General features: G+C 43.4%; 1 protein-coding gene across 1 annotated transcript; it reads right to left on the bottom strand.

Annotated features, from left to right (window-relative positions):
- Positions 1-349: 349 nt before the first annotated feature.
- rorca (RAR-related orphan receptor C a) lies at positions 350-12,993 on the bottom strand. The gene is made up of 10 exons (XM_031743517.2): positions 12,651-12,993; positions 7,309-7,394; positions 7,043-7,184; positions 6,485-6,925; positions 6,240-6,361; positions 5,425-5,557; positions 4,677-4,784; positions 4,398-4,508; positions 3,517-3,629; positions 350-3,394 (listed from the first exon to the last, which is right to left on the bottom strand). Exons 1-10 carry the CDS (start codon positions 12,655-12,657, stop codon positions 3,233-3,235), a joined length of 1,425 nt encoding a protein of 474 aa, XP_031599377.1. The 5' UTR covers positions 12,658-12,993; the 3' UTR covers positions 350-3,232.
- Between the last annotated feature and the right edge of the window lie 4,698 nt (positions 12,994-17,691).

The following is a 17,691-nucleotide window of genomic DNA, read 5'->3' as shown; positions in this document are numbered from 1 at the left end:
GCACATTTTCATCCTTTTGCATCACCTACTCTACAAAATACAGAACAGTGTAAACATCTTCCAGCTCATGAAGCACAGCTGAGGAGATGCCTCTTAAACATTATTGCACTTTATATTTTGCTTCTAAGGAGGTTGACTTTCTTTTTTAAAAGTTTTTAAACTGGTCTTGAGTTATAGTTCTTTCAAAGCTTCTCTTTCCACATCAGCTACTTTGAGTCCAGTCCTTGAATCTGAGCATTTTCAGAAGAATGTTTAGTTTGTTAAGCCACCCAACAACCAACCCAACCAAAAACCTAACAAAGAAGAAATTTTCTTACCAGCAAAACACAAAGCCACAAACAACTTTCTTTTTAATTGCAAAAACACTTTTATTACATTCTTAAATCCACATATAGTATCACCATTGTGCAATAACACTTCACTGTGTTAAACCCTAATGGGCTTTATATTCATGACATGTCATAAATTATTCCATATTAAAATCTATATTGATTTCATAGTTATAATCTTAAAATAGAGTGAAAATATCATAAACAGAAGGATCATGACAAAAGAGAAAGTTTAGGGCGACATGTTTAAAAACGCTCTTTAAAAAAAATAGAATTACATCTCTCCAAGACAAAAGGACACTAAACCGATGAGAAACAAGTACATAAAAGGATAAAAATTTAGAAATGAAAGATCACAACAAAACCAACACAAGAATCCGAGATTATAATCCATCTTTTATATTTATATGAAGATATATATATATATTTATATATATCCTATTTAATCTACAACTCAAAAAATGTTTTGCAATAATGATATTAGACAGGGGTAAAATCTTTGATACTTCTGTAATCCAACATTCACAAGAACATGTACTGTACACAGTGATCAAGGTTTAAAGGTCTTCTATGTTGGTGCAAGGTGTCTTGCTAGCTAGACTGACTGCAGACACTGTAGGACAGAGAGCCCAGCTATCTCCCTGAGTGACTCTAAACAGAAATGCGAGTGCAGAGCGTAACTACTGCCCCCCCCGGACAGACTGTAGGCCTGCAAGCTCACAAAATATACTCTATGAAGTTAGCGCGTCTAGCGTTTTCAGGCTCGACGCACAAAGTATTGCACTTTGTTACAATCTCTAAATGCCATTCGGCCCTTTTCAGCCGATCTGAAAAGAAGGTGGCTGTGTATTTGGTACATTACATTATAAATAGCGTTACTTGTTGTGCCGCAAGGTCAACTGAGTCAAAGTGCTTATGAAAATATTAGCTATAGTACATGGCAAAAAACAGCTCAATGTACTGAGAACGATGGGAAAGACAACATTGCACAATCCCACAATGCCTCTGTCTTAAGTACCAAGACAACAGTAACACCCCCTTCATACTATCTGACAAAATATAGTGTATGGCGAAGAGCACTGTCCCAGCAGTGCAGAGCAAACCTGGCTTACATTTTTACACAAAAGCAGACATCCAACATCTGTCGTGTGATTGTCTTAAAAAATGCTCGAGATAGAACTTAGAATTACAATTTCTTCACAGCCTTTTTAGGATATTGGCAGAATGGATACTCCTTTGTTTCTACACAAGTCTAATACATTCCTCAGCTATGAAGACACGCCTCTGTCTGCAGAGTGCGTCTCCAGGATTTAAGATAGATCTGTATCTATCCCGTGCTTCCTCGACCTAAAGGCATGAGTTGCTCTGACAATCGGAGAGGATGTCCTCAGGGCAAGCACATCCAGCAGGTCATTTGCACTCATGTCCTGTCCAGTTTTAAAAAACACAGTACATTTTGAAACAGTTAGCACTGGTGTTCAGATTTGAGCACTAACTGCTGATTTCTAATACGAAGCAGAAATAATAACTCAGGGGGGTAGCTGATGGCTCTGTCAACCCTTTGCTGTGCCATGTAGTGTTTGAAAAGGGTGAGGTAGTAAAGGAGTGGAGAACAAGAAACAGAAGGGTGAATTCTCTGATCAGAACACCTGCCCGACCACACAGCGGCGAGGACCTGAGCAGAAAGGAAATCTAACACCACCATCCACCTATCTCCTCCTCCAACCATACTGGTGGTGATGCACTAACTGTCACATTCAAGAGCTTTCTTTAATCCAGAGTCTTTTGAATCTGCGGGTTGCAACGGCGGGGGTAGGGGGGCACAATAACCTATTGAGGGCTGGACTCTGAGCACCTTTGTGATACAGCTCATCTACAGCTGGAGGGTTTATTTAGTGTTTCTCACTGGTTTAGCATGAGTGCGAACCCGTAACATCTCGTGCCCAGAGGTCATTTTTTGATTCCAAGGAGGACTCGTAAGTGCTAGTTTACATTTTTACATCTCAGCAACAGCCTGTCTCTCTCTGAAAGACTCACAATAGCTCTGTGTGCGTCTCTCTAAGTGGCATTCGAAAAGGGAAAAGGTAATAGGACTGAGGTCACTGATTAGATTAAAAAAATAGAGAGATCACTTACGTCAGTGTCTGCGGGTGTGCTCATAAAAATACCTACGACATTTTCAGCGTAAACGCTAAGTTTTGTGCTCTGTGTGCAAGACTTTCCAAGTGCTTGGCAACAGAAACGCTAAATGTCTGCCCATGACCCACACAGTTTAAAAACTCTGTCTGCTCGAGAGTTTGATCATGGTCCCTTTAAACAGTTTGTTCATATGTTAGAAAACTGAAAAATATGGGTGCTACCAAAAATACTTAAAGAAACAATTAACAGTTACTAGACTGACAACGGAAACAGGCATCGTTACTGCAACTCTCCACAAAGTAGGTGAGGATTTTAGGTATGTACATTCTATATCAAGCGCAGGGCTGTGCTGAATGGTTCAGGGAACGGGGGGTACATTCAACAATAGCTTACAGGAACTGTGAGAGCGGCGAGAGTCCAATTTATTAGAAAAGAACTCAACCTAACGAGAGGTTTAAGGTCTTATAGAAAAATAATTTTGAGAATACAAAGAGCGTAGGCTACTTTTGAATAGTTCCTTTAACTCCCTAAAGGGAGGTAAAGTGCACGGATTACCCAGCAGCACTTCCTGTCGTGTTAGATTTAAAGGACTGGCTCGCAGAGCAGTGAGAGCCAGAGGTGAGAGGAGTGTGCGCTAAAGCGTAGCATGCAGGATTGTCATTGAGCTGCTGGCTGGTGTTCCTTCAGCTGGTTGCCACATTTGAATCTTCCTCTCCCTGCACCTCAGTGTCATTATTTGACTCACAGCAGTTAGCTGAATAGCCCTAGCCCTCTGTGGAGTCTGGGAAGGTGATTTCACTGCCAAAAACCTCCCTATACAGAGGAGGGAACGTATACGCCGTCTCTGGGTGAACCAGACGGAAAAACTCCAGTTTGTCAATGTGAAGGTTGCAAATGGACCTCATCGTGGGAAGCTTAGACACCATCTAGAAGAGAAATGTAGAAAAGAGTAAGGATTTAAAGTGGACACAACTTCCAGTAACTGTTTGAATATTTGGGTGTTTTAACCAAAATAATGGTGATACAGGAGCTGCAGCAGGCTTTGTACCTTAGCCAGTTTCTCCTCTGATGCTCCCTCTCGCTGTAAGCAGCGCTGCAGAGCCACGTAAACCTTCTCCTGCAACTTCTGGATCTTCTGAACATCCGTCAGCCAGGGTCGGTCTGAAAGAGAAGGCAGTCACATCGGGTCATCATTTAGATTTGAACCCAGTAAGTTTTAAATGTGTAACTACATATAAACAAAGCATGAAGTTTTTTACAAGTATTTTTATATTGTTTTGCTATAAAAAATATATATATGTAACTGTCTGTGTTTTACAGGACTGCACACCTTTTTCCAAAACATGTGAGCTTTTATTGACTGTTAAACATCCACAATTTAACCACAGTCGCCATGGTTTCAGTTTCACTTTTATACTATGATTCAATGATGATGTAGGCGGGCTGCCTGGTAGGGATGAGGATTAATCATTCATTCATCAATAGTATGCTTTGGTTAAAGGCCAACAGTAGTTTTCAGGTTGTGCCAGAACATTTAGCAAATTATGGGGTTTATAAATATCTTGTGAGCGCTAGTACCGCACTGTTACCATGGAGGCATTTTTGATGTGCTGACAATATGAAAATTTGAACTGCACTAAAACCTGTTCACACCCAGCATGAAGGCATATTTCTTATGCTATATTTGTAGGACATCTGGACCGGGTAATTCATTTTTAAGGTGAAAAAAAAGGGAAGCTTCAAACTTTTAAGCAATCAATCCCCGACAAAACGGTTTATAAGTTTACAGATCCCAGACAGAAAACCTGTACTGACCCTTCTACATGCATTAGAAAAACAAAACCAGAGCATCAAGGTGGTACGCGGATGCCCAGAATACCAGTTACACCAGTTTAGCATGTGTGAGTGGGTGATTTCCTGTCATCTCACCTGGCGAGAGCAGAACAGCAGCACTGAAAAGAGCAATCTCCTCGTCAGACATCTGTATACGGCTCAGGCTTTTAGCCAAGTCAAACACCGCGTTCACAAGGTCGTCACAGCCTTCGGGGACAGAGGGGAAAAAATGGCATCAGAACAAAAATCTAGTGGCTGTGATGAGAACGGTAAACCATTTATAAATGAGCTAAAAACCTCCGCTCTTCCCTTCATAAAAGTTGTTTGGAGAGAAAACTAGCAAGTGAGCAAGAGGCCGTAAACGTGTGCACTCACCAAGAGCTTTGAAGAGCTGAGGAGTGGAGAATTTTCCATCAAAGAACACTGTATTATTGATGGGGTTGTAGGCCCGACACATGCGGATGAGCAGGACGTCCATGCAGCCTGTTGACGCAAACAAAAAGCCATTCAGGACAAACACATTCATACGGAGCTGTTATTGAAGCAGAGATCAAAGACAATAAAACCGGTTACCACGGTTACATAAAGAATCCGAAAACACCTTTCTATAGAAAGTGGTAAATGTCACCCACACAAAAATGTTTGGTTTATTTCCTTTTTCAAATAATCCCACAGTGTGCCATCAATGTTTCTTACATCACACCGTGTGTGTGATTGACACATTAATAACAAAAACATTTCCAGTAAAGATGCTCTACTAATTTCCCAAACATGCATTCCTGCCTCCTCCGCTGGACTAACAGCTCCTTTATTTGCCTGCGAAGTGTTCATAACTTTTATGTGGGGTGTGAACATTTTATAAACACCTCTTTAATTGAAGACAAAGTACATTTGGCTGCAACTCAAAACCTGTGAGTTATTGTTTCAGTTGTCACACAACAACAACAATACACAAAGGCGAAGATTTAGATTTAAAACTACACATAAATTATATCGATTTAGATGGAATTAAACCACTTTGAGCTGCGATGTTCTAATCTGAGACCGCTAAAATAAAAATAAAATCAAGAATAGGAAACAAATAAGTTTGAAATGGGTGGGTGTGTGTGTGTCATGTACTGACCTGCTTTGAGGAGGATAATCTGATCATTCTGACAGAGGTCCATGAAGCCAGAGATGCGCTTAGCAAACTCCACCACATACTGGATTGCATTGGTGATGTGAACGGCGCACTGTTGCCACATCGCCTCAGCTGACTGCAAGAGAAAGACAAACACAGGAAGGCCATCTGATTACCGCAACACATAAGACATTAAACAAGTTGTTTGGCATGGTTCCTGGGGGTTTTTTCGGTCCTACAGTGTGTTTTAAAGTATTTCACGCATCTTGTGTGAATCTGCAGCGTCCATCTGTGGCTTCCTACATGAATGTTTAGATTAAAGCAACAAAGAAGAAAGGAGCATTCCAACAAGTCGTACCTCTGATTTCTTTGCTTTGTAAAAACTGAAAGCATTCCTTTGATAACCTTGTAAAGGACAGTGTGAGTTTACAGAGTAGGATTAACAAGCTGGAATCACACTGCACAACATTTTTGTCCCACTGTGTCAGATTAATTATATAATAATTATAAAGTCATAAAGTCTCACTGTTTCTCAACAAACAGTCACTCGCTGACTTTCATAATTTGCACGGAGGACCGGTGACTGATTTCCAGGGAAAACAATGTAAACGCACAATGACGGCTGAAGTGGTGCACACGATACCGGCTGTGTTGTGTTACTCTGTTTCATCGTTTCACCAGCTTGGTAATACGAGGTCTCTTCTGCTTTGGCAAGTTTACAGTTGGACTCGCAGCAGCAACAAAAAAACCTCAAAAACGACTCTGCACTTGTTTAGGTCAGCAGCAAATTTGTCAGCAATAATCTGTCTAAAGTTTACCTTGGTCTGGTATGAGCGGGTCTCTTCTGGGCTGTACAAGGTCCATGCCATTCTCTTGAGCTCCTCCGAGGTGTACTGGTTCGTCTCGATGTGGGACTTGACCACATTCTGGGCAACGCGTTCTGAACCAAAAGAAAGTATTACCTTAGTTTCTGTTTTTAGATTTGCAAGGGCATCGAGAGGTTTTTAATATTCATAAGGCACATCATCAATTACAGCGTCTTATTAGACGGTTTGACGCTGACCTATCTCGAGCAGGGAGCAGCCGTCAGGCAGCGGGTTGAAGATGGCGTGTGAGAAGAGTCCAGAGTCACGCAGCAGCTGGTACTCATGCTTGATGCTGTGGTTTCCGTCACCAAAGTCCAAGCTGGTCTGTTCTGGGGAGCTCTGCGAGGAGGAGCCGCTGCCTGCACTTCCTCCCATCATGTCCAGGTTACAGTAGTCTCCTCCGCCATCCTCCGGAGTCAGCGGCAGGTCAAAAAGCAGCCCCTCCGGCAGCGTTGTGATGTCGTCCAGATCGCTGAGCGTGGCGCTGGAGCCTCTCCTGTAGGTACGGTCATGGTCAGCCGTGTCGCTCTTCTCCTCGCGGGCACCGATCCCTCCGCACTCCTGGGACTGCTGGTGCTTCTGGACCTCTGCGTATAGGCTGTCACGCTGCTTTTTGGACATTCGACCAAACTTTACAGCTGCGGCGGGGAAAAACGAAACATTTAAAGGTCTCGGTAAAACAAGCGTTAGTGTCTCACCACTGTGATGGGCGAAAACTGGAGTTAATTAAATACAGATCTTGTAAGCAAACTCACCGTCGCGGCTCATGCCGAGAGCGAGACACTTCTGCAGCCTGCAGTGCTGACAGCGGTTACGGTTGGTCCGGTCAATTAGGCAGTTCCTCTGTCGCGAGCACGAGTACATGGCATTGTTCTGCTGGCTGCGCCGAAAGAAACCCTGCAAACAAAAGCAGACGTGATGAGCGCATCTGACAAAACACTATTCACGCCGAGGAGCATCGACACTTTCTAAAGATCAGCTCTTCCTGTTTTTAAACCAACTGCTGATGAATGCTGCTCACCTTGCAGCCTTCACAGGTGATGACACCATAGTGAATCCCTGATGATTTGTCGCCACAGATTTTACAGGGAATCACTTCTATTTGAGCTGCAGAGAGAGACGAGTGCAGAAAGACGAGAAATTATGAAATCCACATTCACAGGTACAGATTCATCAGAACAAATATGACAATAACAGAAAGATGATACGATTTATACACAGTACAAAAGACAAAACATAAAAAGGACGCAATCCATCACTCGTTCATCGTTAAAATCTCTCAGCGTGGGCGACGCCTGAAACATTAACCCGTTTTCAGCAAACCTGTTGCTCTGCTCGCGGCATTTCTCAATATTTTTTGGACCTTTTATTAAAGCAAGAGTTGATCAATTATTTATATCTGCTTTTAACTGTCAGAAGCATTTTTTTTCTTTATGATTGTACTGACAAAATCAAATTGGTCACATTTATTATAAAAATATCAGTAAGTTTCAGTGAAACTGAAAGTGGATCAAATCCTCTGCAGAAAACCCAGAACAGAGGTTTGTATAAGGGAGTTATAGAGTCGGTTACTCTGCAGTATCACTGCTCCACTTACAGGAACATCAGCATCTGTTTTTTAGGGCAGTCATGCTGAATGCAGGTATTGTCAGGTCTTTACTCCAGGCTGACATAACGCTCAGCTTTTTGAGATCAAGTGGCTGCCGTGCATAGGAGACTTTTTGGTGCACTTTTCCTCACAGAAACTGGCATCACATCATCTTTGCGGCACGATATTTGAAATGCAGCGGATGAAGATGAGACACATTTGTGATTATGTCAGGAGGAGAAGAAAGAACACAAAAGAAACGTACACAGTACACCCGTGGAGTTCACTGAAAGCCTGAGCCTTCTTACCGAGGAACAGGCTGTTCTTTTCATTATGTTGTTTATCTAAGTAGCCGGGCCTCCTTCGAGCCCAGAATAGCAGGTCAATTGCATTAGCTGAGGCCCGGGGTTATAAAGTTTCACAGCTCTTTCTTGCTCTGTAGCTCTTCCTCCAGGTTGAACACAATGTTAGCGGGTTAACAGCAGGTATTACTGCCACGCTGACTGTCACCGTGTATGCTGTGTGCAAAATCTCATTTTTCTAGGGCTCTCAGCCGCACCAAACAATCCACTAAACCACTTTTGCTGGGTCACACGGGGCATTAGGTAACCAGTAAATCACACAAAAGGATTTAACTGGTCTTCAGAGCTTTTGGGAAAATTGCTGTTTTCTGAAGGGGCTGATTTAAACCACTCACAACCAATAAATCACATGAGTCACTCTGCGTGGGGAGAGTTCTGCGTCACACACTGAGGCTAAATTAGACGGATCGGTGACTGACATCCTGCAAATCTTGACTTATGGCCTCATTAATTTCCCCCTATTTTCGCCTTATAGAGAAGTTTTGTGTGCAGCACAGGTGACATATCTTTAAGGATCTCGGTGATCTAGAACGAGCTAGACACTGAAACGTAAGTGAGGGATATAAATAAATAAAAGGCAATGGGAAAAAAAAGTCCCATTCTCCACTGCTCCCTTTATCGCTCCCCCCTCAGAGCCTCACCCCGCCCTTCAGCCTGTTATATAACTGCATCTGGCTGCATTCCACGAACTAACTCATTCAAAGGTGGTTGTCCCGGCAACAGTGTGACGAAAGTCCCACACCCTCCTGCGTTCCTATTGGCTTTCGAGGGAGAAGCCTCGCCTGTGACTCGCAGCCTCACCTGCCAGTCAGCTGAGCGGCACAGCCAAGCTCAGCAAACAGGAGCTGCTCCACTGACACAGTTTCCCATTCAGTGGAGGGGAGGCGCCTGTGGCGGAAGCCTGCAAGGAACACAATCCTGCTTCTGGCAGGTTGTAAGGTGGAATCAGATCTGACTCGGTCTTTAAGTACAGGCGGGGTGGATTCCTGCTTCTGGTTTAGAAAGACAAGGGTGTAACATTTGATTATAGAAGGAGACTAGACTGAAGACACAAACTTATTTCCAGCAGCCTGTCGTACAGTAAAACGCAGGCAGACGCAGCAAATAGTAGGTCTTAACTTGTTACAGCATGTCAGGTGTTTGAGTGAAATCGTATCTGACTTTGAGCTTGGCCATAAATCTATTTTTACCCTGGTGCAGAGTGGCTGTGCAGAGATTTCCCCTGCTCTCAGGGGCTCTTTGCCAAATAAACCAATAAATGTTGCATAAACTAAAATGCTGCACATAAGTACACTTGATTTTGTTTAAATACCAGCGTGTAGATTAATCATGTTGGGCCCTAAAGGCTAACACACTCTGCTTTGATTCGTAAACATGTTGCTGTGCAGGACGGGTCTGAACAAGAGCATCTCTATTCTCGCCTGTTTATTTCTGAGCATTCGTTTTTGTTCCAGGACCAAACAAAGAAACTCGTCTTTGTTTCAATGCCACATCGTATGTTTAAGCCCAGAAATCTGTGTGTTTTTAGACACAATCGAATTAGAACCTAATATTAGCTCAGTGATCAGTGGCTTCAGTACTAGTTGACACCAGCTGTATAACTGAAGCTTGATCGAGCTCAAATATGTAAACTTTTACTTCACAGGCTGTGCTACCTGTGGGATATGTAGTCTTTTGGAACCTCCAATTCAAAAAGTTATTCTTCCATCAGCTTTACGGCCTTTGAAACCTTCAGATTCAAAGAGGTTTTCATGTAAAAGTCCCTTTTGTGCCAGTTACTCAACACTTCTTTCTTTGTCAGCGCTGTAAACAGTGAGCGAGGCAGACTTTGCCCTCTTATCCCAGCTAATCAAATACCGTCCAAGGTCCTATTTGCCCTACACTTTACATTTACCTGACATATTGTATACTTAACCCATAATCGAACGGGTATCCAGGGCATGCGTGGTATAGCGCGGCATATGGGTTTGTGCAACATAGCATGAGGACTGGTTGCCATTGAAGAGCTTGCTGCAGCCAGGTTATTCAATTACCCTCTTTCTACAGGTTTCCCATTGAGGGCCCCAGTGGCCACCTGTTTTCTGTACAGCTTCGGTAGGTGAGGAGTAATGATTGCCTTTTCTCTTCTTCTCTTCCCACTGACCTACCTACGGAGCACAGATAGCCTAGCGTGGCCTGACACTAACCCCGAACATTTTAAAAATGTGCTGCAAGCGTAATAGATTGATCTGCGGTGAAATGAAACATGTTATTGCACACAGAGGATATCACACTCCCACAGTATACTTTTTCTTCTAATTATCTCAGATTTTCACACAAATGCAATGAGACACATCTGGCTTGAAGTATAACCAGCCTATAACTGGAAGCCAGCCACGTCAGTGCATATACACAATGTGCCGTACACAAGCCTGTCTGCACACGTCAGCCTCGCCAGATTAAAAGGGTGTTTCTCTTCAGGTTTTTTTTTATTTTTTATTTTTTTATACACTGGCTGTATTACACTGCTAACAATTAAACATTTAAAGCGACTGCCTTAATATAAATATTTGCACGCCTTCATTCTACTTTTTGTTTGCCTTGTATTAAATAATTATATGCTGAGCACAGTGCTGCGTCTACCGAGAAAGCGGGCCTCTGTAATCCCGCACCATTGATCAGAAAAGATAAAGTGCATTCAGCTGACTGTGTGTGTGTGTGCGTGTGTGTGTGCACTACTCCAAGCTCAAACCCAAGTGGGCCTCTGCAACACAAGCAAAGACAGACTGAGGAATTCGCTTCCCAGCATGTAATCGTGCGCGCTGCTGCAAACAGCAGGAACAAATTCAGGCCTGTGAAACAATCACAGTCACCTTGAATTAAAATCTCTTTATGTCTGTTCGCATGTCTGCTATCTGCTTTCACAGAAATGCTTATCGTGTATTAGCACACCTATCAAATGATAATGGATTATGATACTTCTTACTCTAAACAAATGTTAAAGAGAAGAAAATGATATTTTTAACACAATGACTGCAGAATGAAGTGCAGTCACAACACACACAGAGCGGTAACACTGTGCTCACACGGCAGCCTGCAGGTTACACGAAGAGTTAAAGCTTTAGATAAGAGGTCTGGAATCCTAGCATGCAGTTGTCAGACACAAAGGGCACCTTGACACATACAGTAACTTGCTGTGAACTTCCCCAAGGCTGCACAGCCTACAGATAGTGGCTTTGATGCTGAGCTCAGCACAGCAGTGTCCTTGGACAGCAGAGACGGCGTCCCTCTTTACTGCCACCGTGCCTTTGATTTGGGGGGGTAACTGAGCTCTAATGCAGTGGCACCGAGTATGAAACTCTGCACCCACCTGCCTAAAACTCAGCTACACTCATGATTCTGGAAAAGGCCAAATTCAAGTGCACTTTAAGATCTAGCTTACATTTGTGTTGTGAGTGGCTGTGTCTTGTAACCCTGCTGTGCCCATATCCTGCCTGTCACAGCGGTGTGCATGATGGTCCAGCATCACAAAAGCCATTTAAAACTGGCAAAGCCAACTCCAAACACAACACGCACATTGGAGGAGGAGACGCGTTTGTGTCCCATTATTTTATCTGCAGCACAACTTTGAAGAAAACTGAAGCTTTAAAGACAGCAGGCTGTCCCAGCTCAGCTCCCGTCCGAAAAAAAAAAACATCCCTGAAGGAAATGATCGACTCCGTTGTATCAGTCTGACGACGGTATCTGTGTACACGCACGCGCACTCACGCACGCGCCGTAATCCTCAATGACAGAACTAGGTCAATGGAGCACCTCCTCTCTCTCTTTCACAGAAAAACCGACTCTGAAAACACAAAACTCTCTGATTTATGAATTACACGAAACACCGAGACAGAAGAGAAACTCAAACAACCTCCATATTATTATCATTATCATTATTATTATTATTATCATTATTAGTAAACCAGAGCTGTATCACACAGCAGCCAGCTCAACAGTAAAATTACTTCTAAAGCGAGTCTGTAAGTATAAACAGTAAGAAGGTTAATAATCACTGAGAGCTGACGCTGGAAATAACGTAAACAATCCTGGCTGTAGGTTTTCGTGCAGCCACGAATCACTCCGCTCTCCTCCTCCCTGCCTCTTACATAACCGGAGCCGCTCGCCGATTAGATTTCCTCTAATCACGGACACGAATCCCTGCTCGGATCCGCGCTCACGGCCACAACCTATGTTTAACACGACCCTCTTTTTAAAATAATATTCTTCACTTTTTGTGTCAAAAGTGAGCAAACGAGCCTGGAAGTCTTTGAAGTGACAGCTGGTAACTTCACGTCCGATCAGCTGCGCGCAGTCGGAAACTTTCCGGCGCACGAACAAACACGCAAATACACCCAAAAGTCACGTTTTCCACAGTAAGAAAAGAAACCTCACCTCTCATGTTTGCCGTGGGTCTAACCGACTGTTGGGGTCATAAATGTCCGCGTGGAAATGAAGCCAAGGAACTGTGACAGCGACGCGCACTTACTCGCTCCACACCGGAGCCGCTGGAAACCGTCACAACAACGACTCCTCATATGGATCCGTAACCTGCAAGTGTGTGACAGCACGCCTCCGCTATGTGCGTTCTGTTTGCGGGAAACTCCAGGTCTGCTCTGCGCTCTGCTCCTCTCTGCTGCGCGGTTCGCTCTAACCTAGTTTCGGCGCGTGGACTACACATGATCCTCATCCCGCGGCCCGCCCGCCTCGTGCCCAGAGAGCTGACGCGCGCTCCCCCTCCCCCTCGCGCTTTAAGGAGGCTCTCGCGTGCGTGGGAAAGTGTGGCAGTGTGTCACTTCAGACCGGCAGCAGACCAGCGTGGGAACTGTTTACTCTCCTCCTGCAGACCTGCGGCACGCGCAGACTGCCAGCGAGGCCCCGAGACCCCCAGACCCCCCCATCATTGAGTGTGAGAACACTTAGAGAGCAGCAAACATAAAAACTTTATTATCACAGCTTTATTAGGTATATAAATAATGACACACACACACACACACACACACACACACACATAGATATGTGTGTGTGTATATATATATATTGCTAAATGAAAATCTTTAATACAATTTTTAGTGTCATTCACATCATTATTTGTCAGCTTATTTGCCATCCTTTGGATGTGGATTTTATTTTTTTAATATAGTTTTCAGTTGTAATTTAAAGTAAAGCAGCATAACCAGCCATCCATGCAGGATGTGCTGGAGCGACGTAATCCTGGGTCTGTCCTGGGGCCTCTTCCTGGAAGGACATGACCCAAACACTTCTCCTGGGAGGTGTCCAGGGGTGATCCTGGTCAGATGGCTGTAGCCCAGGAGGCAGAGCCGGTCATCAACTAATTGGAAGGTTGGTCGTTTGTTCCAGTCCAAGTGCCTTTATGAAGGAGGCATGTTGGATAAAGCTCTGAGGAAAGAACCAGTCCCTTTCCATTTAGATTCCCATACGACCTCAGCTGGCTCCTTTGGATGTGGAGGAGTAGCAGCTCTACTCTGGTACCTCTTGGGGCAGCAACTCATTCTGCACTTCACCCTTCACCCTGCACTTCACCCTTTTCCAGCGGTCTCAGAGTTTCAGGTGCTGATTCTCATTCTGCTTCACACACAGCTGCAAACCACCTCAGTGCATGCCTGAGGACATCGCTTGATGAAGCCAACAGAACCACATCATCTGCAAAAGAGCGGAGACTCAAGCAAACTTATTCTATGATGATATTTATGAACAGCATCTCTGACTAAAGACAGCCCTGTGTGCACATTCTGACTTACTGCTGACATTGCAAACCAAGGCCTCTCTACAGATGTTGTTGGGATTCAGAGATTCTTTTATTGCTACCATATAACCTGCCTTATGATAAATGCATTAAGAACATGTTTTACAGCATTATTTTATCAGTAATATTTCTTACAGGGTTCATATTGCATTGAATATGTTTGTCATCACATTCATTTTATTCACAGGTTTAGTTCATTTTATACACATTGCATATCTGTGCTTGTTTAGAGTTGATGTTCCATCCAAGAGGGTTTTAAGCTTCACTGGTGAGAGTGTCCAGGTGATACATGTTGAGGGAAGATGAGAACATAGCAGGTTAATTGCATGCATGCTTACAATACACATAGATCTAGCAACAGGCCTGAGCGAAGGCCCAAGTGTCTTCTGCTTCTCTTTGAGACCTGTGGCAAATTAGTTCACTTAGTGATTGATGACGAGGGTCAATTATTAGTCCTTAGAGACCCTGAAGCTTGAAGTTTATTACCTTAAAAGGCAGGTGTTATAGAAAAGAGAAGTTATATGTCTGTTTATAGTTATTAAGATGTACATGATGTACTCTTGTCTGTAAACGATGTATTTTTGACCTGTATTGACATGTATGTGTGGGCGTTAATTTTCTATGCTATAAAACCCGCATCCATTGTATTTTTGTCAGAAGAAGCCATATGCTGATGGTTCTTCTCCTGTGCTAATAAACTCATCGTTTGATTGCACTTGTCTGGTGCCTCCGTCGTTTGTTGTCTGGTCTGCAGTTGATCGATCTCGCTTCAATGTACAGGGACCAGAAATACCCAGGCTGGACACACAGCAGCCAGTTTGCCTCATGTGATGCTCAGGGCGTGCTGGTCTTCTAGTCAGCCAGTAGTGAAGTCTCCTTTATGACATTCCAGTCTGGGAAGTTCCCCATCCTGATGAAGAAGGCAGCGCTGGCTGACAGAGCAGCCTCAGCCCCAACCCCCACATACTGCGTGTTACTTTAATTCAGCATCAATGGAAAACATTAAGTGACAAAAATAATCCAATTTATTGGACTATTTTTTCACAGAAGTTTGTGCGTTTGCTCCAGGCTGGTGTCCCCAAATCATTTGTATTTTTAAAAACCACTAAAGCCGAAATAGAAAATAATGATCACACATCACATCAGTAGGAACAAAGTGACAAAGTCTGTCCCTCCATTAAAACGTGATATATTATAGGTAGCCTAAAATTGGACCTACAAGCTAGGCCTCCATAAAAACCTTACATACAAGCAAGATGTAAAGATCCTGACAGGACAGACGATGACATATGAAACTGAAAACCTATTTATTCTTCATGGCTGTTAAAGTGACCCATAATAGCCTGAAAAATATTTTGTCTTTAAATATACTGCAACGCTGTGACATCTGCATGCATGTTAAAACTGTTTTTAGCATAATTATAAATTCTATGAATGAAAATGTGTTAAATGGTAAACGCTGCTTATGTAAATGCAGAAGTTAGTAAGAATAGTCACACAAACAACAGTATGTTCTAGCTGAAAGAATGTGGTACTCCATTTGCAAACTAAACACCCATATATATATACATGGATATGTTTATATACATGAAGATTGTGATCAGCTTACCTTTTACTTGGATACACTGCAAGAGAGCTTAACTACATCACAGGATTAACAAACGCTAATCTGGGTAGAGAATTAAGTGTGAGCACAGATTGTTATGCTGCGTTTTGTTTTGTTTTCCGTTTCCTGATATGGGGAAATCTGGGCTAAATGTTGGACTTGGGAAGCAGCTGAGAGCAAATCTTTTAACCCTAAAATACAGACTAATGAACTGACCACAGTGTTTTTATAGTGTAGTTATAAAAGAAAGATAGACATCAGGAGCAGCGGAGAGGGAAAGAGAGGGATGTAGGGTGTGCAAAGTATCCCTCCTTAGCTGCGCTTCTGTGCATGACATGCATTTTCATTCCTGTTGTGATTCCCCTTTGTGTTTGTTGAAGTAGGTGTGTGTGCAGCGCAGCAGAAACAGCCCGGCATCGTACAGCACACCAAAACGATTAATAACAGCTCTGATGAAAATAACTGATTTGCAGGCGTGGCCGAGATGACGAGTGTATCATGTAACGTAGGCACAGTTATGAAATAGGGAGAAGAGAGGGATTATGGTAAGTAGGTTAGTGGAGCAACGCAGAGCTTTTACGCCCCTCCCTCTCTGGTTTTTCTGCTGTGCATGCGTGGTGAGTCTCCTCTTGTCTTTTTCCACCGTGAACACTTTTCTCCTGAATCATATCAGTCTCTCATCTCCACCTATGCATGCTTTATATTTGTGCTCATTGTTTGTCAGACGTTTGTGTACACTGCGTGCCTTTGCTATTCTCGTTGTACAACTTCTCCCACACATCCTCGAAACAAAAAGGAAAGCAAAACATTTAAACTTAAATGCGGAGCCACAGTGCATTGATTGTCCTTGTTTAAGAATACAGTGCTGGGAAATGCTGGAGGAACGTTTAGCTTTATTTTGTTCTGCAGATGTAAACTTCCTCTTCCTCCCCAGCATTCAGTATGTTTCCTTCCTCATCCTCATCTGCTACCTTTCTCGGATTATATCATGTCGCCATGAAGTAGTCACACATCTATCTGGTGTTTGCCTCCAACGTCATCGACCTCCTGACCCTGAATCTTATGTAACCATGGCAATACCCAAATTAGAACACAGGCCATGGAAAGAAGGAGGCGCTTAGAGCTTCACATACGGGCACGTAGCGCTCAACCAGCTTTCCAGATTAAGTCAGATGGAATGAGTGTGTGTGCGTGTGTGTGTGTGTGTGTGTGTGCGTCAGAAAAACAGAAATCAAAGAACAAATCAAATCGCCATCAGCTCTAAAACAGAGGCTGCACTAATGATGCTAACACGTTCAGAAGTGAATGGTGAACTTTCACGGCGTGATGCATGTATGCAACAACAGTATAAGACCTCAGCTGGCCTTTGTCACACGCTGCAGAGAGCCCAGTGCACTGAGAGGATTATTTTAGGATCCAGGCTTCCATAATCCTCTCTCCTCTCCTCTCCTCTCCTCTCCCTCATCCTGCTAAACCCTCTCCCTTCTCCTTTTTCAAATGCCTACTAATCTCTCACTTGGACTTTCTGTGTGGCTGTAATCTGGTTTGCACCTTTCTTTCACCTGCACCAGGTTCGCATCAATAGGTCATTATGTCAAACTATAGGGTACCACTTCTGCGCCCTTCTTTGCCTCTCATCCTTTCCATCTCCTCCAAAACACGAGGGATGTCTCCTCCTACTCGTTGGTGTTTGATGAAGTCACTCCTGGTGCACGCAGCTACTGTTACACTTGCTCTCCAAGCTTTCAATCTTATCATGACAAAAGTTTAAAAGTTTATGGAGGATCGTGTTAGATGGTGCAAATTTCCAGAACCAGAAGGTTAAGCGTGCCGTAGATGAGACTGTTGGATAATATTTCCACATTCGAGAACGATGTCTGGTCTGCGATTTTGCATCGACCTGTCCTGAAGGCTCGTAGTCACATCCTCAATATTATCCATTCATTTCTTTACTGCCTGTCCAGTTAGGGTCAGGAGGGAGGCACAACAAGAGACCGTTCATACTCACATCCCCACCTATAGCTAACTAATAGCAAGCAGATACCTTTAAGGAAGTGTGGGAG

This window comes from Oreochromis aureus, linkage group 23 (assembly GCF_013358895.1).
Source record: "Oreochromis aureus strain Israel breed Guangdong linkage group 23, ZZ_aureus, whole genome shotgun sequence".
NCBI classification, from domain to species: Eukaryota; Metazoa; Chordata; class Actinopteri; order Cichliformes; family Cichlidae; genus Oreochromis; species Oreochromis aureus.
The sequence above is the reverse complement of the archived record's forward strand: the minus strand, read 5'-3'. Positions and strand labels throughout refer to the sequence as shown.